We start from the raw sequence: 25,415 nt of genomic DNA on the forward strand, positions 1-25,415 counted from the left end.
AAGTACCACATGTTGATTGGAAAGAAACTGAAAGATTATCAGTAAAATTGGATATAATGCTAAGTACATAGACAAGGAGGCAAGACAATAAAGCTTAATCAAAGGTAGTGTAACTGAAAGATGTCATTGATTGTACAGTGATCCAAAGGTTTGCATCATGTTTGTAATGATGATGGCATCCACATGTAGACAGATTTCTGAGGCATTTAAATGAGTAATAAGCCCAAAGGAGGGAGAAACAATAGGAAGGCTTCACTGAGAAGGGCATGATACACAAAATAATAGATAACATGAGCAAAGATACTTGTATCTTACAGCAAGAGGGCAAGGGGACACAAAGTATGAGAATGTAAAACTGAATCCTAATCTACAATAACTACAAGATACCATATTTAGCAGGACTGTTACCTAGATCTTAGATGAGATATAAATTAACCTGCAACTGTGGTTTCCTCTCCAGTCTCTCCAACCATTATTTTACTTAAGGTTAAAAAGGTTATTGCTTTGATATAACTACTGCAAGGCATTCTTATGGAGAAGGTAAACCAAATTTGAATGTCAAATTATTAAAGTAAAGACAAAGGTACCTCCTTGAGGTACTTGCCCCAACGCCTGTTGCTCTCCCAAAAATCACTTATAGTGCCCTGTCAATTGTCACAGTTGAGCACAATGCCTCTGAAAATCCACTAACATTAGACCCTTCGAAAATAAAGCACTCAGAATTAGAGACCGCTATTGAAAATTTAGCCATCTGTACCCAGTCAGTGTCTAGCTACTGAAGTAGCAGCAGATATTAAGGTCCAGATCCTGAAAAGGTATTTAGGTGCATAATTCCCTTTTATTTCAGTTAAGGATCTATGGCCTATGTCCCCTTTGGCCTTTGAGGATCTGGCCCTAAATCCCCTGCATCCATTAAACTGTAGACCTAAATTTTAGCTTTGGATTTCCCACATATCACCAGAACCAAGGAATCTAACATTGCTAGAGCTAATTATTTAGCAGTTAGTCATTACTAGCAAAACTTGTAAACCCAAAATATAGTTTGTTTTGGGTTATCATGTTAATACTTGACACCTAAATAATTTTCCTCTTCAAGGAATCTAGCTGCAGAGCAGTTATGGGTATTAGCTTTGTGATAATTTGCTGAGCTGTCATACCTTGCCTTTGTGAAAATTAATAGACCCCAGTTTTGGAATAATTTAAAGCAGCTTTTGCCAAATTTTTAAAAGTTGATTTCATTTTCCTGAAATGAGGCTCAATCACAACCTCCTTCAGTCTCACCATGTAGTGTGAAAGGCCCCGTCGTCTTAATTTATACATCTTCCACACCATCTGTGCTCCACATTGAGAAATGCTGCCCTAAAGGCTGGGGGTTTCTCTTTTCGTGGAGGACCAAAAGCAAGATTAATTGTAATTCTGTTTGGGTCTGCCTTAATTTCAGATAAACAAGTCAGGAGTGTGTGTTCCATGCTTTAGTGGGATACGTTGCCAGGTCCAAGGATAGAGGCTTTGTTTAGATTTCTTTTTAGTAACAGCCACAAATCCTGTAAATGAGTGAAAGCTAGCATAGTATGATCTTGGGTTACATCTCAGTGTGGTTATTAGTGCATATCTAATCATTTAGTTTATCTGGCAAAAGGTATGCTTCCCCTTTTTTTATTGCTCCTTCATTTTGGGGAAGAGAAAATGTCTCCAGGAGACAAGGTCCCAGGCCACGTGATGAGGCAAAATAACAGACTGTCTTGTTTCTTTTAGTTGGTGGTGGTTTACTGTTTTGGAAAGTTTTATATTGGAGCTTATTCCATTTCCTCAACCAACTCCCTGATTCAAGTGAGGTTTGGCTTACCTGACTTTATAGTTTTGATACTTACATGTACCCAGGAGAGATACTGTATAATACATAATATGGATTCAACCTGGAGAAACTCATTGACATAAGTGGCTTCATTAGAAGTATAGTGGAACTGATCAAGTCCTAGGACATAAAGGTTTTTAGAGGCACCTGCAGACTTAAGGTGGTTTGCAAGGACTCTTTACGGTACTTCATAGAACTGGCCAAGTAAAGTTTAAAAGGTTTCCAGGCTTTGCTTCCGTTTTGAGAGAAAATAGTTTAGCCAAATTAAGAGTATAACTCTATTTCCATTATAAGATTGCTTTTGATCCCTTCCTCAGACTTAACCAAAGCTGAAGAAATTGTACTAAATTTTCTTGTGTGGCATTCTGCATGAGGAAAGTTTTGTTTTTGTTTTGTTTTTTTTCTTCTTCAACGTTTTGGGGATAGTTGGACAAGCTATTCTGAAATATGATTTAAGAAGTGAAAAGTTTTTCACTTTTCCAAAAGCCTGTTTCCCGAGTACATTTATTTACCTTGCCGTGGTGTTCCAATATCAGAATTATAACTCCTTACACCTTTTGTACCCTTCTCTGTACCTTTATAAAGACAGCCTTCAAGCTTTTTTTCTGCTCCTCTTTTACTTCAGAAATAGTAGCCATAGAATGTCGCAGTCTTTGTAAGACTGCAAATGTAATATGACAGGAAGCTAAAGCCTGCTGATATCCAGCTTTCTAAGCTGAGGGTGGGAAAGGAAGAATATTGAGTTCTTCTTTGAGTGCTTGCTCATGTTGATTCTATTCTAGTGTGTGTGTACCCATGTGCACAATTGTCAGAGATTTTTTTCCCTTAGTGTGGTATCTGTGGGGTTGGCTGTGATGCCCTCTGGAGTGCTGTGCTTATGCATTGGTATATTAGGCGCTGCCGGCCCTAGGCCCTCTCAGTTCCTTCTTACCATCTGTGGTGGTTGGTCAGAGCGCCTTTTTTCCCTTGTCTAGCAAGTGCTCAGTGGTTCTCTCCTTTTCTTTGAGTTTTAGTGTCTTGTAAATAGTTTGTTTAAAGCAGTTAGTGGAGTAGGTGTTAAGTACTGTAGTTGGTAAGTTAGAGTCATGGTAGGGACTTTGCCCCAGTCTCTGGGTTTTAAGCCCTGTTCCATAGCAGCTGCCTGAAGTGCTTGGGGGAATCACATGTGAAGAAGTATTGCATCTGTAAGAACTTTCGTCCCAGAACACACAAAGAGTGCGACATCCTTTTGAGGGCCATCCACATGGAGGGTGCTCTCCGCCCAGCCTCTGAGCCTTCCCAACCATACTCGACTCCCAGTACTTCGTCCTTGGTGAGTGGTGCATCCTCGGCACTGGGCTCTATCCAGTACCGCTCCCCTTCTCCAGTGCCCAAGAAGTCGTCGAAGTGTGACTCCCCAGTTCCAGGCAAGAAAGGCCAAGGGTAAAGGACCCAGTTTCGGCCACCGATCCACCCCAGAGCTCCATGGAGACGCCCCCCCATCACCCCTGAGGGGGCCCCTAACCCCCACGAGGGATCCGCCACTGATTCCATGAGTGGTAGGGAACCCAGACCCATAGTGGGGCCGATGCCTTCCCAGAGAGCAAAGGACTCTCCGAACACAGCCAGCACTGTGCGCTGCGATGGACCCAGCAAAGGCTCCCTACGAGGGCAAGCCAGTCGTAATAACACCCCAGAGGTGAGTGAATGCTGCCGGTCCCCGGAGCTGAGGCAATGCTCTCCGTCGCCATGCCCCAGGTCTCTACAACAGCTCAGGTCACTGGTTCGACATTTAAGATTTCTGGCATGGCGCTTCTGGTCTCCTCCCTCTTGACGAGATTTTCCCAGAGGGAGACATCGGTCATCATATGGCCAGCACTAGTCACTCTCCTGCCAACTGTCTGCACAATGTCGATGATCGTCACCTACACCGTGGGAATGTTCTCTGATGTGGTACCGATCCCCCTGCTCTCAGCACCCATCTACCTATTCGAGGCATTGTTCACCCACAGTGACGGTTAGTTGCCACGCTCAGGAATCAACGGCCCAACGGTGGTCACAGGAATGGGATTCCTTTGGCATGGAAAGGGAGTTCAGCCCCTTGCCGAGGCAGCACCAGCACAATTGGGCACCTGAGGCTACGTCGATCTACATGATGCTGTTCTGGCAGCAGGGCCAGTGGCTGGTGCAGTGGCCCTATTGGAGTGCCTGGGGCCTCAGCTTGACCTTCTCTTCTTGCCACGAGTGGTCGCTCCATCTGGAGGTGGTGGGTGTAATCTTCCGGAGGTGGGAAACTCCCCAGGTGCTCGATTCGGGGTGGGTGAACAGGGGCTCTCTGTCGGACTCCTTTTTGCTCCTATGATCGGGGGCTCTGATGTATGGCTTCCCCCCAGTGCCTTGATCAACAGAGTCCTTATGAAGATCAAACACAACAAAGCGAAGGTGATCCTGATAGCCCGGCTTGGCCTTACCAGCACTGGTTCAGCACACAGCTGGATTTTTTCGGTAGCCGCCCCACTGCAGCTGGTCTCGTTAGCCGAATCTGCTGTCCCAGAACCACGGCAGTCTTCTGCACCCAAACCTGGTGGTGCTGCACTTGACAGCCTGGTTACTGCATGACTGAATGTGGAAGAGCAGGAATGTTTGGCCTGGGTCCAACATGTCTTGTTGGGTAGCAGAGAGCCTTCCACCAAAGTGACCTATCTGGCCAAATGGAAAAGGTTCACATGCTGGTCCTCACACCAAGGTATCTGGGCTGAACGGGCCTCGCTGCAGGCGATCCTTCTGACTCTCAAGCTCCAAGGGTTATCCCTCCATTGATTAAGGACCACTTGGCCTCTATTTCAGCCTTCCACTCCCCGCTCCAGGGCAGGTCAGTCTTCGCTTATGACATGATGGTTCAGGGCTGTGTGCGGGCAATGGGGTAGCTCAGGGTGCAGGGAGGGGATAGCTGGGGACTGTGTGCGGGCAGTGGGTAGCTCAGGGTGCAGGGAGGGGATAGCTGGGGACTGTGTGCAGGCAGGAGGGTAGCTCATGGTGTAGGGAGGCAATACCTAGAGGCTGTGCGCCAGGAGAAGTCCCCTGTGGTTACTGCTCCCCAAGGGCTCCCGGCTTCACCGCTGTGGTGGGGGCTGCTGGGGCTCCTAGCTTCAGGCCCATGGTGGCGGGTGCCAGGGCTCGGGGTTTTAGCCGCGTGGGGTGGTGAGGCTTGGGCTCTGGTTTCCTGCTTGAGGCCCCTTGGGGATGCAGACCCCCAGTTGAGAACCACTACAGTAGAGTTTTGAAATAATGGAGAATGTGCTGGGGGAGAATAGCAGCTGGAAAATGCAGATTGCCAAATGTATATATAACTTTCCTTTTGAACAGAATACAGAAGAGATTTTAAAAGAATTTGGGAGATTTAACAGACTGGGACGCATTAAGGATAAACTGAGATACTTCCAAAAATTACATGCACCATATAAAGCTCTATTATCACAGAGTGATAAAGTAAAAACTGAACTTGGCCAAAAGTTAAAGTTAGATGTCGTTGTGCATATATACACACCGGCTGACTGAGTGAATGGTTTGGTCCCCATAACAATATGTCAGACTTGTATAGATTCATAAATTTGAATTCATCTTTCCATGCTTCACATGGCAGTGATCCTCCAATCGTTCTGTCCAAATCCACAGCATTCTGCTGTCGCACAATCTGGATATATCTATAGCTCTAAAGATCTTGCAGTCGTGCTCCTTGTTTGTTTTGTTTTTCCCAAAATGCCACAGTCTTTGGGCATGCAAACAATCCCTGACCAGATGGATTGTTAGGCATTGTGCAAACCTCTTCAAACTATACAAGGCATTCAGCAAACCTATTCCTGAAGGAATCAAAGCACACTCTGCAAGATCTCTGGTGACATCCTGGGCAGAAAGGTTATGCTTCAACTGAGGAAATCTGCAGGGCAGCAACCTGGTCATTTATCAATACCTTTATTAAACATTTAGGTGGAGGAGGAGAGCGTGTGAGAGGTGGCTCTTTGCACATCCTGAATTCTGGCCCCTGGCACACTAGTTACAGCAGCCTTGGAGCTGCTCTAAGATGTATCAACTTGTAACAGCCCTGTATGAACATTACACCAGTTGTGAAGAGCTAGAGGTTGTGGGGTGGTGGTGTTGAGGGTGGCAGAATAGGGTCATTCTGCCAACCCTAACCCACATGGGAAATTCTGTTCTGTGGAAAGATTCTCCAGTGTGTCTGTTTCTATTTTTTAAAGATCCCTTTATCCCACCTGAGCAGAATAAAAGCCCCACATCACAAGGCACTATTGTTTGTTTGTGAAGAAACAAATAGTTTTACATGTTAAGATGCTTAACGCTCAGGAAAGGGAGGGAGGCAGAAAAAGGGAATATGTTGATATTAAAAACTCATATTTGTTTGTCTAATTATTCCTCTTTTTAAATTTTCTTTCTTACACTTATTATCTAGCTAAAAAAGCATTTGCTAAATTAAGTATTACTGGTGTTCAACTGTTTTTAGAGTTCACTGTATGTTTTTGGTTCTTTTTCTTAGTCTTCGAACATGTGCTTAAGTGCTTTGCTGAATTAGGGCCTGTACATTTATTTACAACTTGCTTTAAAATTAAAATTGGAGGAAGAGGTTTAGATTTTCCAAATCTAAAGTAAAATATATGAGATTTATTATGGAGAATAGAGCTCCTACTAACCTGTTTTGAAGAGGGGTTTTTGAAATAATTTTTAAGACAATAATTTCCCTTTCAGTAGCTTGACCAGCCACATTTTCTTTGCCTTTGGCATATTTTTCTTCCTTGTAAATCTCGAGGGTTTTGAAAATCTTGAAAAGCTGAGGTGCATTCTCTTTGTTTCTTGCAAGCAGCTTGAGAATTCTGAATTCAAGAGCCAATCTGTGGCCTTCACTTGGTGCTATTAGAGCAGGGGTGGGCAAACTACAGCCCGGGGGCCGAATCCGGCCCTCCAGATTTTTTAATCCGGCCCTCGAGCTCCCACTGGGGAGTGGGTTCCGGGGCTTGCCCCGCTCCAGCCGGGGAGCGGGGTCAGAGCCTTGCCTCACTCCTCACAGCTCCCAAAAGCAGCAGCATGTCCCCCTTCTGGCTCCTACGCATAGGGGCAGCCAGGGGGCTCCCGCACGCTGCCTCTGCCCCAAGTGCCGCCCCCGTAGCTCCCATTGGCCAGGAACCATGGCCAGTGGGATCTGCAGGGGTGGCGCCTGCGGATGGGGCAGCGTGTGGAGTCGCCTGGCCGTGCCTCCGCGTAGGAGCCAGAGGAGGGACATGCTGTTGCTTCTGGGAGCTGCTTGAGGTAAGCACACCCCAGAGCCTGCACCATGACTCCCTCCCATGCCCCAACCCCCTACCCCACTCCGATCCCCCTCCCGCCCTCCGAATCCCTCGGTCCCAGCCCGGAGCACCCTCCTGCACCCCCAACCCCTCATCCTCAGCCCCGCCTCAGAACCCTCACTCCTCCCCACACCGCAACCCCAGCCTGGAGCCCACTCCCACTCCCTGAACTCCTCATTTCTGGCCGCACCCCGGAGCCTACACCTCCAGCTGCAGCCCTCACACCCTCCCAACCCCCAATTTCATGAGCATATTCATGGTCTGCCATACAATTTCCATATCCAGATGTGGCCGTCGGGCCAAAAAGTTTGTCCACCCCTGTATTAGAGGCTCAGCACTTCAGAAAATCTCTCCACTTTTTTATGTACCAAAATACAGATTTAGGAACCTAGCTTTAGGCTCCCATTTTTTAAAATCTTAGTCTATATCTCTACAAGCAAAAGACTAAGGTGGAGATTTTGAAAAGCACAAATGGTGGGAGTTAGGCACCCCAACTGCCTTTTGTGCATTTAAAAATATCTTCCTGTGGCGTTAATAGAGTGTGTTGCTTAGCTCCCCTCTTTCTCTGCACGAGTACTCTTGAAAATCCAGTGTTTCTTCTAAGAAAACAATAGGTCAGCATCATTCTGAGCAAAAAATCTGGTACAAGGAAAAATCAGTGTTACTACAATAAATTAACTTTGTTGTTAACATACTCTAGGGATAGTTTTATTTGATGAGGTTCAAAGACCTTAAATATCACCATAATTTCCTCAGTGTTGAATATTTTAGAAACAGTATTAACACAATTTCAGCCTGTTTTAAAATATACAGAGCGTCTGAACTATTCAGTGATGGCACACACAAAAAAGGAAAAAAAATAGTAGTAGTTTGGAGCATCAAAGCATTAAATTGCTAATTTCTACTTACATAAGCATCTTTTTGTTATACTGATGCCTGTGATAATAGAAAAACAGGAAACAAGTGGTGGTTTGTCTGTTAATCTTGTTTGAGTCTTAAAATGAACAGCTGTTGCTTTTAAAACAAAGATTTACAGAGAAGCAAAAAACTCACTAGAACTAAATGAAAATGATTTTGTGAAATGCCCACATTAAAATCTGTAATGGTTTACATAGGGTTCAGTGCATATGCATATTAGAACTTAATTTACAAATAAACTTTGAAAATATACACACTAAGTAATTTAGCATTGTCAGTCTCATGCTTTCTCTTCAAGAGCCTATTTATATGCAGATGTAAACTATTGGTGGGTTGGCAAGATTAAAAGTTTTGTTAAAATGACAGTCATTTACCTTTGCCTTTCTTCAAACTTCATTTTGCTGTACCCAAAACACACATTTTTGCTGGTCCAGTCAAGACCATATGCTAATGACTGTGATATTTAAAGGAAACAATTCCGTTTTTATCATATTTCATGGTAGATGTGGCAACACATTGCATTTCAAAAAGGCTTTGTTGTTTTTAGTGCTAATGTTTTTACCCATTGTCAATAATAGCCAGCTTTCTGAATACTCAAAAAGAAAAGGAGTAGTTGTGGCACCTTAGAGACTAACAAATTTATTTGAGCATAAGCTTTCATGAGCTACAGCATCCGATGAAGTGAGCTGTAGCTCGTGAAAGCTTATGCTCAAATAAATTTGTTAGTCTCTAAGGTGCCACAACTACTCCTTTTCTTTTTGCGAATACAGACTAACACGGCTGCTACTCTGAAACCTTTCTGAATACTGTGTCTGATTACAGTCCTATAACCTCTTCCCCCCCTCCCCCAATTCTTTTCAACAAACAGGTCTAAAAAAGAAAAAGCTAAAGCAGGAGTAAAACCAGATGCTTCTGATCAAGAACCAGAGGGGCTGACGCTTTTGGTACCGGACATCCAGAAGACTGCTGAGATAGTTTATGCTGCTACCACCAGTTTGCGCCAAGCAAATCAAGGTAAAATAAAATAAAATAGTCAATATGTTGATTAATACTGTACATAAGATTTTTAGCATGCTTGTTGACATAAAATTCAGAGGCCAAGATTTTAAAAAATGGATGCTAGAAGTTAGACTCCTAGGACTTAGATGCCCAGCTGCCATTTAAGGTGCCTAAGTCCAATATTTAGGCAACACTGAGATCCTCAAAATCTCTGCTCAGATGCCATGTAACCCTGCAGATGTCTAAAGTCCTTAGTCCCTTGCAGTTCCACCATTAAACTTCCCTAAGTTTTATCCAGTGAGCTGCCACAGTCTAGCATCTAGGTGCCTATCTCATGCATATGCCCCAGCGGGATCCTCAAAGTAGGCATTCCTCTGCCTGCCCAAACAAAAACCACAACAGCAGCTTAGGCGCCTACCTCGAGAAGAGGGTTCACCGCAATGATTCCCAAGCAGTGATTGATGTCCAAGTCCCTTTGAAGGGGACAACTTAGGACTCACCCCCCTCTTTGGAATTTCCTGTTGACTAGTTTAGGCAGCTCCCAGTTCAGTGTGCTGGCTTTTGTGGATCCCATTCTTAGGCATCTATCTTGCTCCCTCTGCACTGCATCGGGAGCCTAGGTATCTAATTCAGGGCTGTAGATTCCACTTGGTATCAAAGTGCCTACAAGTTAGGCACTGTAACACTTCGCATAGCAATGCATAAGTTCCTTTGTGAATCTAGTCCCTGAGTCTTTAATTTTGGATTTAAGTGGCTTGATTTTCAAAACTGCTGAACACCCAGCAGTTTCCTGGGAAACTTTGGCACTTGTTTTTAAAATTCTTGGTCAGATTATACAAAACTGGTTAGTGTAAGGGACAATGCTGTATCTTCCAGTTTTTGTCACAATTATGTAACATCTTGTCTAACATTAAGAGGAAAATGAGTATGAGAAAAGCTGACAAAGTAATAACTCTGCTGTTGCAATTAAACTTCTTGAATAAAAAAATTAATTCTTAGTAAATTAAGTACAGAACAAAGAAAACCTAAATTAAGGATTAAAATGGAAGAAATTTCATATAACATTTGGTGTCTATACAGAAATTAAAGAAACCAAAAATGAATAGCTCTTATGGTAACACTGATTTTACAATATATGTGGTCTTCTACAAGTCCATAGGGTAGGGAAACATGGAATTTTATAAAAAGTTAAGAAAACTATCTTAAATTCACAATGCAAGCTGATAGTTTGAGCTTTACAGTTACATTATTTGTAAAGCGCAACTTAATCTGAAATAAAGAGCTGATTTTGTTATCACTTGTGGGGAATATGTGTTCAGTATCGTTGTGAAACCAGCCACTAGTAAATGAGAGAACATCAGATTTTAATCTTATGTGGAAAAATATATATCACTTTTAAATATTTATATAACAGAAAAGAAGTTGGCTGAATACTCCAAAAAGGCTTCTGTGAAGCCCAAGCCTTTGTCTGTTTTAAGGTCCCTTGAAGAAAAGTATGTGGCTGTCATGAAAAAACTCCAGTTTGGTAAGTTAAGAAGTATTAATATTGTGTAATGTTGTTGTGGAAAAAGAAGAATTCTAAAAACATACAATGAGGCTTCAGTCCAGTAAAGATTTGCACATGTGAATAACTTCAGACAGTAAACTGTTCACACGCGAAAGGTTTCAGAAGGGTAGCCATGTTAGTCTGTTTCAGCAAAAAGAATGAGGAGTACTTGTGGCATCTTAGAGACTAACAAATTTATACAGAAAGTTACCCATATCCACATTTTCAGGTTGTAGTAAGTTGCATTAAATTATGTTCAAATGTATTAAGTACAGGGTGTTTCAAATGCAAATTACAAAATGATCTTTGTGTGTGTTTTAGTTCTCAGAGACCACTGCTGACCAACATGGTCTCCTTGTTTCCTTGGTGTTCCTCCATCTATCTTTCTATATCCTTCTGTTTTCTTGTGTCTTGTATTTAAATTGTAAACTATATAGGACAGGAACAGTCTCTTTGATCTGCGTCTGTACAGCACCTAACATAATGGGGTCTTGGTCCGTCACCGGGCTCTTAGATGCTTTGATAGTATTTATAATCATTTCTCAAATATTGGTGTGGGGGGGTTTACAAATGCTGCAAAAACAACTGTTTAACCCAACTTATTTGCTTCTATGAATAATTGTAAGACAATATTTTGTTCAGAGATACATTTCTGGAGTGTGTCATGAATAGGGCTGTTAAGTAATTAAATAATCACTATTAGTCGTGCTGTTAATAATAGAATACTATTTATTTAAATATTTTTGGATGTTTTCTACTTTTTCAAATACGTTGATTTCATTTACAACACAGAATACAAAGTGTAAGGTGCTTACTTTATATTTTTGATTACAAATATTTGCACTGTAAAAAAGATAAAAGAAATAGTATTTTTCCATTCACCTAATACAAGTACTGTAGAGCAATTTCTTTATCATGAAAATTGAACTTACAAATGTAGATTTGTGTGCCAAAAAAACCTGCATTCAAAAATAAAACAATGTAAAACTTTAGAGCCTTCAAGTCCACTCAGTCCTACTTCTTGTTCAGCCAATCGGTCAGACAAACAAGTTTTTGTTTACGTTTGCAGGAGATAATGCTGCTTGCTTCTTGTTTACATTGTCACCTGAAAGTGAGAACAGGCATTTGCATGGCACTGTTGTAGCCAGTGTCGCAAGATACTTATGTGCCAGATGTGCTAAAGATTCATACGTCCCTTTATGCTTCAACCACCATTGCAGAGCATATGTGTCTATGCTGATGATGGGTTCTGCTCAATAACGATCCAAAGCAGTGCGAACCGACGCATGTTCATTTTCATCATCTGAGTCAGATGCCACCAGAAGAAGGTTGATTTTCTTTTTTGGTGGTTCGGATTCTGTAGTTTCCGCATCAGAGTGTTGCTCTTTTAAGACTTCTGAAAGCATTCTCCACACCCCATCCCTCTCAGATTTTGAAAGGTACTTCTGATTCCTAAACCTTTGGTCGAGTGCTGTAGCTATCTTTAGAAATCTCACATTGGTACCTTCTTTGCGTTTTGTCAGATCTTCAGCGAAAGTGTTCTTAAAACAAACAACGTGCTGAGTCATCATCCGAGACTGCTATAACAGGAAATATATGGCAGAATGCGGGTAAAATGGAGCCAGAGACATACAATTCTTCACCAAGGAGTTCAGTCACAAATTTAATGAACACATTATTATTTAATTAACACGTCATCAGCATGAAACCATGTCCTCTGGAACGGTAGCCGAAGCACGAAGAGGCATGTGAATGTTTAAGAAAAGTCAGCTACACAAGGGCCATGTGAATGCCTGTTCTCACTTTCAGGTGAGATTGTAAATAAGAAGCGAGTAGCATTGTCTCCCATATATATAAAGAAATTTGTTTGTTCAGCCAATTACTAAGACAAGAAGTAGGACTGAGTGGACTTGTAGGCTCTAAAGTTTTACTTTTTTTTGTTTTTGAGTGCAGTTATGTAACAACAAAAATTCTATGTTTGTAAATTGCACTTTCATGAAAAAGAGATTGCACTACAGTATTTGTCTGAGATGAATTGAAAGATACTATTTCTTTTGTTTACAAATATTTGCACTGTGAAAATGCTAATCAAAAATAATATAAAGTGAACACTGTACACTTCGTATTCTGTGTTGTAATTTAAATCAATATGTTTGAAAATGTGGAAAAACATCCAAAAATATTTATAATACATTTGTATTGGTATTCTATTATTGTTTAATAGTGCAATTAAAACTGCAATTAACCGTGATTAATTTTTTTTAGTTACGCACCGGAGTTAACTGCGATAAATCAACAGCCTTAGTCATGAATACTCATGTTACTGGGTATTCACACCAGAAATTTTTGTGGGCCTTCTTGTAAAATCTCTGAGTTTGGTAGAATGAAGAAGCAATAACATGGGACTTAAGTGACTAATAATTGCATGAAATACATTAGGATGAAATTCAATAAGGACAAATGTAAAGTACTATACTTAAGATGGAATAATCAAGTGCACAAATACAAAACGGGAAATGACTGTGTAGGAAGGAGTACTCCAGAAAAGGATCTGAGGGTTACAGGGGATCACAAATTAAATATGAGTCAACAATGTAATGATGTTGCCAAAAAACAAACAGCACTCCAGGATATAATAGCAGGACCCTTGTAAGCAAGATATGAGAAGTAATTCTTCCACTCTACACACCACTATTAAGGCCTCACCTGGAATACTGTGTCCAGTTCTGGGCACCACACTTTGGGAAAGATGTCGACAACTTAGAGAAAGTCCAAAGGAGAGCAACAAAAATTATAAAAGGTCTAGAAAACGTGACATAAGAGGAAAGATTGAAAAAACTGAATTTGTTTAGTCTGGAGCAGAGAAGACTGAGGGGGGTTAGACATTAGGAAAAACTTCCTAACTGTAAGGGTAGTTAAGCACTGGAACAAATTAACCAGGAAGGTTGTGGAGTCTGTCATTGGCAGATTTTAAGAACGGGTTAGTTAACACCTGTCAGGGATGTCTAGGTAATACTTAGGGCTTATCTATACTTGAAATGCTACTGTAGCACTTCAGTGTAGACACTATCTATGCATGAGGTCATCTTCCATCTGCATAAGTAATCCACTTCCCTGAGAGGCGGTAGGTAGGTTGATGGAAGAATTCTTTCGTTGCTCTAGTGCTGTGTACACTGAGGGTTAGGTCGGCTTAACTAAACGCTCTGGTGTGTGGATTTTTCACACACACCTGAGCGATGTAGCTGGCTCGACCTAACTTTTCAGTGTAGACCAGGCCTTAGTCCTGCCTCAGTGCAGCAGATTGGATTTGATGACATATTGAGGTACTTTCCAGTCCTGCATTTCTGCGATTTTTATGAATCGGGAATAGTCATAGCAGTAGTCATTGTGTGAGTAGTTTCTGAGCTATCTGTAGGTTCAGATATTTTTACATAAGCCACTCTAATAATAATGAGAGAAAAACTAGGGAAAAAATCAATCTTTCAAGGATAATTCATAAACAGAAAAGGGGGCTAAACGCATTCATAAATTGTTGGCTGTGGATAGTTCATCCCATTCTCACATCAAGCTTTCAACAGCCACTAGGGACGTGGGTCCATGTCAGAGGTCACAGCCTTAGGCTTTGCAAAAACCTTACCTCAGTCCCAAAGTCTGCAACTGACTCAGTATGGTTAGGCCCATATTGACTTCGGTAGGACTGCACTCTAGCACAGCCGTCTGCCCATGTGGATCCCATTCCAGGATCCGACCCTCAGTTAGCAAAATCAACCATAACTTTGCATTTGTCCTCCATGTCTCCCAGCATGGTTCATCAGTGAAAATACATACAAACCTTTTCGGTGGATTTCTGTAATATTTTAAAGATAATTCTTATTAACTTTAATGAACATTTCAGTGAAGATTTTTTGTGGGAAAATGTTTCCTGAATTTCTAAAAAATGTATGAGTAGCATTAAAAAGATTTTTTTAAATATAATTTATTGCTAGGTGCTCTTGCTGGCTCATACACAAAATTCTTTTTTATTTGATCAATTAATGTGTTCCAGTCCTATAAATCTTCACGTGAGTAATCTGAAGTAGCCCATTTGATGTCAGTGGGGACTATTCACATGGGTGACTAAGGGTTTGGAGGACTAGGTCCATGAAATACATGTGATTCCAGAAAAAAATAAAACTATCCTAAAAATCTGGCCATCTAAGACCAAGAGTCAAAATACTGTATGAGAGAATGTTCTTGCAGTATTTCAAATAAGTACTAGAAATCATGTAGGATATTTGGTCTTGTAAAATTTCCAATCCAATATTTACAAGACCCTTCATGGAGCTTGTAATAATCACAGAAACCTTCTTGAGTCTCCCAGGATTCAAAACTTTGCATCCTAAATCCAAAGCTTTTCATCCATCCCTAAGAAAACAGTACAGTAATTCATGGTTCAAAACAAAGCTGTAGTATTTAGACCAAGTTGCTTTGTCCAAAAAAAACCCCAAACACCCCCTCCCCCCAACACATCTTGCAGAAGTGAAAAAGCACTCTTTCTAGGTCCCTTGTCTCAAAAAACACTTTTCAGATTAAACTCAACATTTCCCCAGTAATTTGCCTCTTGCCTCAGAGCATGAAGAATTTCAGACAGAAGAGTTCTTTTTCTCAGAATATTTAAATGGTGAATCAAAGTCAGTCTTCTAGTCGAAAGGCTCCCATAACCTTAATTATGGAATTCACTGCTATTCCTCTGTTACACAACATACAAGTTTGGGTGGTGGGGGTTCAGAAAAAGAAGCCAGGACTAGGATTGAAGGTGGCTTGACAAATCATTTGTTATTTTGAGAGTAGTGTTTATGTCACAAATAGAGGTCTTGTTGTCATTTTGGCTACATTATCTTTTATGTTAGTATCAATTTTATTTTCAGCTTATTGCCAATGAAAACAGAGAATGTAGCTGGGAGAGTTATTGGTGCTATCTTTTCACCTTTGGCACCAAGTATCAAATTTCATTTAATGACAAATGATGACAAAAAATCTGGTCTCATTCTAATATTTATGAATATTTTCCCATATTAAACATAGTTGGCAGTCTGCTCCAAATAGAGCCATGACTAGAATTATTGTTATTCATTCCTTAGGACCACAATGTGCTTAGTCTGGAATAACAGGACGTTTTATAGATCAGAATTGAGGTACATTAACATGGTTGTGCATGGAAGCTTATAAACCTGCTGAACTATACTTGATTCTTCTACCCAGTACTGCTTATGCTTCATTTTCTGTGGTCACTATATTAACTCACAAAACTGCCTAGAAAAGAGGCGTGAAAGGGCAGAATGTTTTGATTACATGGAATGTAACTTTTCAATGGGTATCAGTTTGACACTTTATTCACCATCAATCAATTAGTAACGTTATTTTTCTAATGCAATAAAAATATTATTTTCACTATTCTAGATACATTTGAAATGGTTTCTGAAGTTGATGATGGAAAACTAGTTTTTAAAGTAAATTACCACTACATGTCTCAGGTGAAAAATGCAAGTGATGCAAACAGTGCTGCCAGGGCTCGACGTCTTGCTCAAGAAGCTGTGACTCTTTCAACATCACTGCCACTTTCATCTTCATCCAGTGTCTTTGTACGCTGTGATGAGGAACGGCTTGATATCATGAAGGTAAGAAACAAAGGCGCTTTCTGACTCTGTACTCAGTAGAACAAACATTTAGGAGAATATTTTTAAATACTGATGAGAAACATGACTATTCAATTTACCATTTTAATCGTTTCCAGTTGTAACTTCTATAAACTTCCTGTAGGTGACGAGAGTCCTAGCAACTTGGTGTATATTCCATACCCATTCTCGGTGTGTTAAGTCCTGTTAAAACTGGAGAGAAGGGCCAGATTAATGAAAGAAATAGGTGCATAATTTTATTTTTTGGATTTTTTTTTAAAGTGAGGTTCTGCTCTGAAAAGTTGATACAAACATGGTATCTTGCAGTTCTACATCAATTTCTCAATAACTTCCATGTAAAATAAGCTCAATTTACAAGTAAAGCCATCTCTTTTCTAATTACTAGCCTTGAGACTTAGCCCAGGATTTGAAAGTCAAGCCAGATTCTTTCCTCCTTTTCGTCACTAGAAATAGATTCTGCAGGCCAAAATTTGCCCTTACATATACTCGTGCAACCCCATTACATTCAAAGTATACCATTAGTGGCTCCTGTTCAACCCCACTGCCTTCAGTTGGCTTGCAGAGATGTAACTGAGGGTATATCTACACTGCAGTTAAACACCTGTGGCTGGCTCATGTCAGCTGACTAGGGCTTGCAGGGCTCAGGCTATCAGCTGTTTAACTGAGGTGTAAACATTTGGGCTCGGGCTGGCCCTGAGACCCTTCCCCCTCGCAGGGTCCCAGAACGTGTGCTCCAGTCCAGTCCTGAACATCTGCATCTAAGTTAAACGCTCTGTGGTCCAAGCCCTGCGAGCCGGAGTCAGTTGACATGCACCAACCAAGGGTGTTTAACTGCAGTGTAGACGCACTCAGAATGACCCTGTAATTGGTATTTAGTAAACAATCTATTAATGACGTACAAAAAAGGAGTAGACTTAGCTTCCAAACTGCTTTGGCTGGGTAGTGCTACCAGGAGAGAGAGGCATTAACAACTTAGATTAATCACTAATGCAACTAGGTTAGACAGATTTGTAAGACTATGACATTTTTATGTAGGCATTATTTTCAAAGTAGAACTGGAAGTGAAAAATAAGTTTATCCTGTAACCTCTCAAGATACCAATTATAAAATGTTTAAAACTGCAATTTGTCACATTTCTTTTTATATGATAGGTGCTCATAACTGGCCCAGCAGACACCCCTTATGCAAATGGTTGCTTTGAATTTGATGTATATTTTCCACAAGACTATCCGAATTCACCTCCACTTGTGAATCTGGAAACAACTGGAGGCCATAGTGTGAGATTTAATCCAAATCTTTACAATGATGGCAAGGTAATGTGCATTGAACTTAGTTCTCATGATGAAATTCAGTATTCAAGTATACTTCTTGGTCGGTCAGTTGGTCAGTCTGTCCTGCTGCCCTGCTTTGTGTTGTGCTAGGAACAAAGTGAAATGGACAAGAATCTTGCTTGTGCCTGTGCTCGCTCATGCTGTCTCAACCACGGTTAACCTGCACTTTAGAGGTGAAGGTTAGTTTAAATTTCTCTACTGTAAATCACAGCAGCTGCACAGAGGAAGAGCAAACCAGGAAAGGAAGTGTGAAATTTGCAGGTTTGTGCAGAAAATTTGTGGTCTGCCTTTGCATGCGAGAGAGAACTTTTAATAAAAGTACAGTTTATCATTAATTGTGCTATGCATACATTATTAATATAACTTTCTTTTTTTCTTTTATGCACTATATATGCAGAAGTGCTAATTTATTTTTCCTCCCTGAAGCCAAGGTTATCAGCTGTTCTTGACTGATTATATGTTGGTGGGGGTTCTCAAGGGCTCCCAGAAGCTTCTTGTTAAAATTTGCCTTCCAAACTGAAAGGAAATTGGGTTGATTTCCCTATTACTAATGGACTTCACCCCCTCTTTGTATACTGCCAGAGATGACTTACCCTGGGGCTTTTTTCCCTTATGGTATGGACCAGATTGCAACAATTGGGAAATATTTAAAAAAAACAAAAACAAACAAACAAACAACCACGTATCTGAGGGGGAGAACTGCAAACCTCACTAGAAGGTCATCATCTTTTCCATCCTCCTCACCAGATTTCATAGGCTGAGCACTTGTGTTATGTTATCAGTATCCAAAGAGCCCAAGTCACTTTTGAAAGTGGGATGTAGGCTCCTAAATATCTTTGCGTAAAATTTTCAAAACCACATAAGCTTTATTAAAAGTCAAGGGCCTTGTGTTCCTAAATTGCCAGGTCATTTTTGAAATGGGATTTAGACCAAGTCAGTCAGGTGCTTTTGGAAATTTTACCCTTAGTCTCTCTGCCTCAGTTGCCCATTTTGTAAAATAGGGACAGTAGTACTTCTTTGCTTCACTGGGGTGTTGAGACACTCAAATATTTTGGTAATGGAGGCCACATAATTACCTAAAGTAGGTAAATAGATAGATTACTTAAGAACTCTAGCAATATTCCTCAGAAACCAACAAGCAGCTAATTCTTCCGTTCTCCAGTGGGAATTTTAAAGAGAGGTGCTCAAAATAATCTGGGGATGCTCACTGGTGGGATTTCTGCATAGGTCCCAGGGTGGTGATTGCGTGTGAAAGAGGAATGCAAACTGTTCGTTCTCCATAAAGTACTTTTGTGTAACTTTTAATATTCGTCATACTTGAATTTCCTCCGCCGCTGCTACAGGGACTCTGAAAGAGGCTGCTTAAAGCAGACACGCTTCTGGGACCTTGTTGACAATGGTCACCTGCCACCTCAGGTGGCACCTGACATATTTCAGAACGCTTTGAGGGAGGCCCCTTTTCAGTGTATGGGATTTAAGGAATGGCCTTCATTTGGGCTGAACCTCTGACACTCAGGATCTCCTTGAACTCCTACTCTCATGCACCCCAACTCAATCCCTTTCCTTGATTTTGTTCCAGTCTTAGATCTAGTTTCAGACATTCCCCTGTCTTAAATACAAAAGTGCTGTTGAAAAACAGAGTCCATATCAGTCATAAGCATTCAAGAATGTTCATGCTCTCTTGATATAGGTAGGTGTATGTGTGTGTGTGTGTGTGTGTGTGTGTTAGAGCGTGTTCATCTATACTGTTTGGCTAAATAGTTTCCTTTTCCTTTTTTAAAAAAAAAAAAGTATTTTTAAGGGAAGGCAGGGAAGAAGTCATTACATTCTCAGGGATATTGAATTTGTGTGAGGCATATGTTTTGGAACCTCCAGAGTTCGTGACGTTTTTCTATGATTTTTTATTTTTTTTTAATTTCTCTGTTTCACTCATTTGCTAGCATACTGTCCTAGTTGAACTTTGTCTATAATTTGTATACTTTAATTTGGTTACCATTTCAAAGTTTGATATTCAAAAAGATCTAATATGTCATAGTTCACAATATATTTTGATGCCCTACAAATTCCTATTAGTTTAAAAATGTTGTTTTAAGTCTAAACGTCATGTTAATTTAACTATGCAGATTTTGTCCCTGTGCATTTTATGCCCGACCTTATTAAAAATTTTATCTGCAGGTCTGTTTAAGCATACTTAACACATGGCATGGAAGACCAGAAGAGAAGTGGAATCCCCAGACTTCAAGTTTTTTGCAAGTAAGCATTTCTTCTTCCTCTTCAAAACACGTTGTGTAAGAACCAATAAATATCAGAAAAATGTCTGCTCTTTCCTTAGCTTTTCTACCTTAGAACTTTAAACAACTTTTTTTCTTCATAAAATACCATGGACAAAAGAAATTTCTTAGTTACTTTTCCATTTTGCTTGTGGGAACCTGTAGCTAACCAAGAGCCCCTCACTGAACAATGAAAGTGCTGTGGAAAATTTAACGACTGTTGGTCATCAATTAGATTTCTTATTATTTTGGAATGGAATTAATATGCTGTAAATGTCCCACACTGAGTGAGACCTCCTTATCATTGATTTCTTCTACGTAAACTTTCACTCATTACCCCAGAAGCTGTATGGGATACTATAACAATCTTTATGTACTTATTTCCAGCCAGTTTCCAGCTAGCAGCTACAGTCCCCAAAATAAAATACTAATATGTATTATTTAGCAAAACCTAAATTTTAAAATCCTCTTCTTATAGCTGTCCATATTGTGACTTTTGTTCTAGTATCTCTTAACAGCTGCAAATAACAAAAGAAAGTAGCTTGTTGAATTACAGCACTGTAACTAATAATGTGAATACCTGTGTATTCAAATATTCATGAGGCTAGCACCTCTGGAAAAGAAAAAATCTAAATCTGTATCTGTTTTATAAATCTTAGGACTTGACAGTCAGAGTTTGTTACTCTTGGGAAATCCTAACTTCTTGTGCTCAAGAGTTAAATGTAAATTACTGGCAACCTAGTTGATCTAGTTAAGTCTTTTAATTCCGTGTACTTCGAGGGCTTGTTTTCATGTGTGTGACTGTGCCCCTGTAGCACTTTAGTGAAGATGCTGCTATGCCAACAGGAGAGCTTCTCCCATTGGCATCATTAATCCACCTCCCTGAGAGGCGGTTGCTGTGTCCATGGGAGAAGCTCTCCCGTTGACATAGTGCTGTCTACGTGTGAGAGGGCTGGGGGGTTAGGTCGGTATAACTGCGTCGCTCGGGAGTGTGGATTTTTCACATCTCTGAGTGACATAGTTATACCAATATAGGTCTGTAGTGTAGACCTGGCCTCAGAAGAAGCAAGAACAGCATAGCCAAGGAAAATTATTACTCGAGCTAGCCCTTGTCCCATTACTGACAGGTTCTGGAAGCAGTCCCAGTTCATTTCTTGGCTGAAAGAAGGATGGCAGTTATGGCCTTTGAGGGTGGAAGGGTAGAAATCAGGTAGAAATAGGGGGAGATATCTGGACACCAAAAGGAAGAGGGAGGACTCCTGTCCACTAAGCATGGAAGGCAGTGGAAATATTACTGTTTATATGCTAGCTTTTGTCTCTGGGAACCTGGTTTGACATCCTACTTTACTTCATAAGAGAAGCTAAAAGCATAGTGAATATTTTGACAATTTAACATACAATGCTTTTGTATGAGGAGAAAGTCATTCTGATAATGATTGAGGTTCAGTGCATAGAAAGCTGACTTATATTCAAGCGTTTGCTCAACTTCCCCCATGTAGATTTATGGAGGTATTTTCCCTTCCGGGGATCAGAGGTCTGAAATTAGGCCCGAGTCCTGCAAAGATTTGCACACATGCTTAAATTTACATACTGTAAGTATGTGTATGTGTATATATTTTTAAAAAATGAAATTATGCTAGTTACAGGGGAACTGTCAACTTAAAATCAAGACAAATTCAAAACTTAAGCTAAAGTAATTTCATGTACTTCAGTTCCTCCTGCCGCATTTTCCTATCGTTTATTTTTTCTATTTCTATTGTATATGAAGCATTCACATTAACAGGAAAACCAGTAAAAATGATTGTACAAAGTGTTGTCAAAAGCAAAGTAAACTGACTAATGTTCCAGTTACAATAATGTTAAGTGTTACTTGTCACAGTAGTGGAGAAACAGTTTTCAGAGAGAAGTTTAACTTAAACAGGTCTGTTAGGGGTCATCCAGTGCTGAAATGTGGTGCTTGTTTTGGAGATCCAAAAAAGAAAAAAAACAAAAGCAAAAAACAGACTTCAGATGAAACCTACGGATTAGAGTATAGTTAAGTTAAAAATAAGACCTCTCTTTGAGATCTCTTTCAAGAGTCAGAGGAACAAATAATGGAGAAATCCAGGATGGCTGAAGTAGTAAATAACTACCTTTCCAATTCTAAACAAAATCAGGAAGAGGAATTATGAGCAAGCAAATACAGGTGACAGTTCAGAGGAGGCCAAAGTTTCAATAAAACCTCATAAAATTAACTACGTATTAGCAGAGCCAGAAAAGATAGATCCAAAAGTTGTAAACAAATGGACAGAAGAAATTATTTGAAAGTGACCAATACTTTTTTTACACATCTTGGAAACCGATACAGTCCCTGATTTGAGAATACAAAATGGGGTTTCAGACTTCAGAAGGAAGGACAGGGAAACGTTATTCTTTTTGTAACACATGAACAGTAAAAAATAAAAGGGCATTGTTCATAAAGGTGTTGAAATATTCTACACAGCCACTGCTTAAATTGTATCCAGCGTATTAGCTACAGAGTTGACAAAATGGATTACAGGATGAAAATAATATTATTTTCAGCATGGGCTCTTCATAGTCCCACTGTGATGAGACACCATAAGCCTTGGGAGCCTTTTGTGACCATAGAGCATATTATAGCTACTATGATTCTGAGAAAGGGGAGACTCAGTCCTCTGCTCTTGCTGCACCAAAGCCTTTCTTGACCCATTCTCCAGCTCCAAAGTTGGTGGAGTTGGCTGGTGCTGCTCTTTCAAAGGTAGAGCCTTCTTCAGTGACTGTGCCTGGTGAAACCTCAAAGGTTGGTGCCAATTATACTTGCAGCACTAGAGAAAGCTACAGAGGTTCAGTCCTCTCTGAACAGCAGTAAGTCATCAGCCATCTCTAGTTCCTTCTAAATCTGGGGGGGGAGGCCCTGGAAACTTCTGTTCTCTGCTGTAAAGCATAAAGTTAAGAGAAAGCAGATAAATGAAAATTCCTTGATGCCTGGGGAATCCAGTGCTCTAAAAAGAAAAATCATTCTATGAATCAGAGATGGGACCAGTCCTTGCTGCTGGAAGTTTTGGTTCTAAATGTTCTCTCTCTCCAATGCAGATGCTGAAGACACCATCTGCTTCTTCTCTTGATGCTGACCTCACTTCTCTAGTGCTAATACCTAGATTTATCAGTTTTGAGGGCCAGTTTATCTCTGGATAGATCAAGAAACTAGTTTGTCCCCCATTATGGGCTTTTGGTTTCAGGGACAATTTGATTGGGCACAGTGCCATCTGGGATGTACTTTGCAGCCTGTCTTTCTAGACAGCTCCTAGAACAAGGATTGAGGTTCTTGGTTTGTGCTCATAGGAGTTTTTAGTCTCAATCCTTCTAAGCCCCATGGTATGATCTTGTGCCTTACCACCCTATGGTGTTGTGGCAGGTTCCTTGTTTCCCTCATTAGGCTTCTCAATGTTGTAGAAAAAGGCCTAGATCTCCAGCCTTGTCTCACTTATTTCCTTCCCAAGAGGTAATGGGGTAATTTTTTCTTGAACTTGTTTCTATTTTTAGTTGTTGTTTTTTACTTTTATTTTTTGGTGGCGTATGCATTGTACATTCACTTATGAGTATGCTAAAATCTGTTACAAGCAGCATAAACTATGAGAATGTGTGTGTGAGCCTGCATATATTTTATATTTATATCTATAGCGAAAGGTTTAGGTCCCTCTTTTTTTGTATATTGTGGGAAGACGTGCAGAATCTGTGTGATGAATGAATTATACAAGACATAGGACAAATTGTTATTGGTACAGTGTAGATAATCTAAATTTAGCTGGTTGATTTCACAGGAATAGGTAATTCCTGTTTTAAAAAAAAATTAGCACAATGCTCTAACACACAGTTGTTACTAGTTTTCAGAATGCTAAAGGCAGCCGTGGTTAAGTCATTTTAATACACTCCTAAAGGCTGTTATAATTGGACATTTAATAAAGAATACTGGTTTGTGACTATAGGGAGTTAACCAGATTCATGGGCAATAATGCTTGTAAATAAGTTTTTCTTAATACTTTTGCAAATACTTTCCTATAAAAGGAATGTTCTGGGGGAAAATACATAATTTCAATTTTGGTGATTAGCTTAGTTTTCAACAGAGCCATCTAATTTTCATTTTGAAATGACTGCAAAGCATAGTACCAGTTAAGAGGGTTTTTGGTTTTTTTTAACATGGACATGTTTGCTGCAGATTACCTTCTTTAGCATCCTGGTATGCTAATGACATGAAATTTTCTTCTCTGCAAGAATCTGTTTTTTAATTTCATATTTTTTTTTGCTGAGTATGGGATTGGACAGTAAAGTAGCACAGTAGATAAACGATTAACTTTAGAAAATAATTTCATTCTGTAAATATATAAGTGGAAAAGTCCAGTTTGGGGGGGGGTGTAGTTTTTTGGGGTTTTTTTTTTTTTTTTTAAACAGTTAAGGCTTGAGATTCTTCTCAAACATCAGGAGAGCAGTACCATGTATTCTACAAAATCTGTTTATATTTTTATTGAAACATAGGGTTTTACTATCTGCGTCAATGAAATCCAGATTCTATGGCGACTTTTTGAAAGTTTCTCTTTCTGACAGTATCAAAATATGAATACACAACACCCTGAGGAGTGTAGTTGTTGAATAAGAAGTTATAGGGGAGGTAATTCAACAAAATCATTCTGACTTTAAATGTATTTCTGATTCTCACAATATTCCTTCTCCTTAAGAGTGAATATGACTGGACATATGGTAATAATTGTGGGAAAACATATAATTGTCACATATCTGGCAGTATCACAAGGGGGACTGGTAGTAAAGTGCGAAATCTACACTAAAGTTTATCTTCCTCCTAGACCAGAGGCTAGACTATCGTAACTGATAAGCATAACAATCTTTTCATGTAAAGTGTGGAGATAGGAAATAAACACACCTGTAAAACTTAATACTACATGTAAAGAAATTCTTCAGTGTGTCATTTGTTTTTTTCTTTCAAAACAAGAGGCACTATGTAGGTACTTAAATGGCTCCCATCACTGGTAATATCTGATTGCCTCCCAGCTGTACAAAAATAGGAGTAAAAAGAAAAGAAGGACTTGTGGCACCTTAGAGACTAACAAATTTATTTGAGCATAAGCTTTCGTGAGCTACAGCTCGCTTCATCGGATGCATTCAATGGAAAATACAGTGGGGAGATTTATATACATAGAGAACATGAAACAATGGGTGTTACCATACACACTGTAACGAGAGTGATCAGGTAAAGAGAGCGGTGGGAGGGGAGGGAGAACACCTTTTGTAGTGATAATCAAGGTGGGCCATTTCCAGCAGTTGACAAGAACTTCTGAGGAACTTGGGGCGGCGGAGGGGGGGAATAAACATGGCGAAATAGTTTTACTTTGTGTAATGACCCATCCACTCCCAGTCTTCATTCAAGCCTAAGTTAATTGTATCCAGTTTGCAAATTAATTCCAATTCAGCA

The 25,415-nt window shown here is 40.1% G+C and overlaps 1 protein-coding gene across 1 annotated transcript in view; it reads left to right on the plus strand.

Annotated features, from left to right (window-relative positions):
* Positions 1-25,415, plus strand: part of BIRC6 (baculoviral IAP repeat containing 6) — a gene marked incomplete at its 5' end in the record, with an annotated part of 315,285 nt that overhangs the window by 262,108 nt on the left and 27,762 nt on the right. Inside the window, 5 exon segments of the mRNA XM_084624643.1 lie at positions 8,978-9,123; positions 10,523-10,633; positions 16,094-16,311; positions 17,481-17,642; positions 19,836-19,913. Of these exon segments, the coding sequence (XP_084480769.1) occupies positions 8,978-9,123; positions 10,523-10,633; positions 16,094-16,311; positions 17,481-17,642; positions 19,836-19,913 (715 nt within the window).

This window comes from Lepidochelys olivacea (assembly GCF_965140295.1).
Source record: "Lepidochelys olivacea isolate rLepOli2 genome assembly, chromosome: 3".
NCBI classification, from domain to species: domain Eukaryota; kingdom Metazoa; phylum Chordata; order Testudines; family Cheloniidae; genus Lepidochelys; species Lepidochelys olivacea.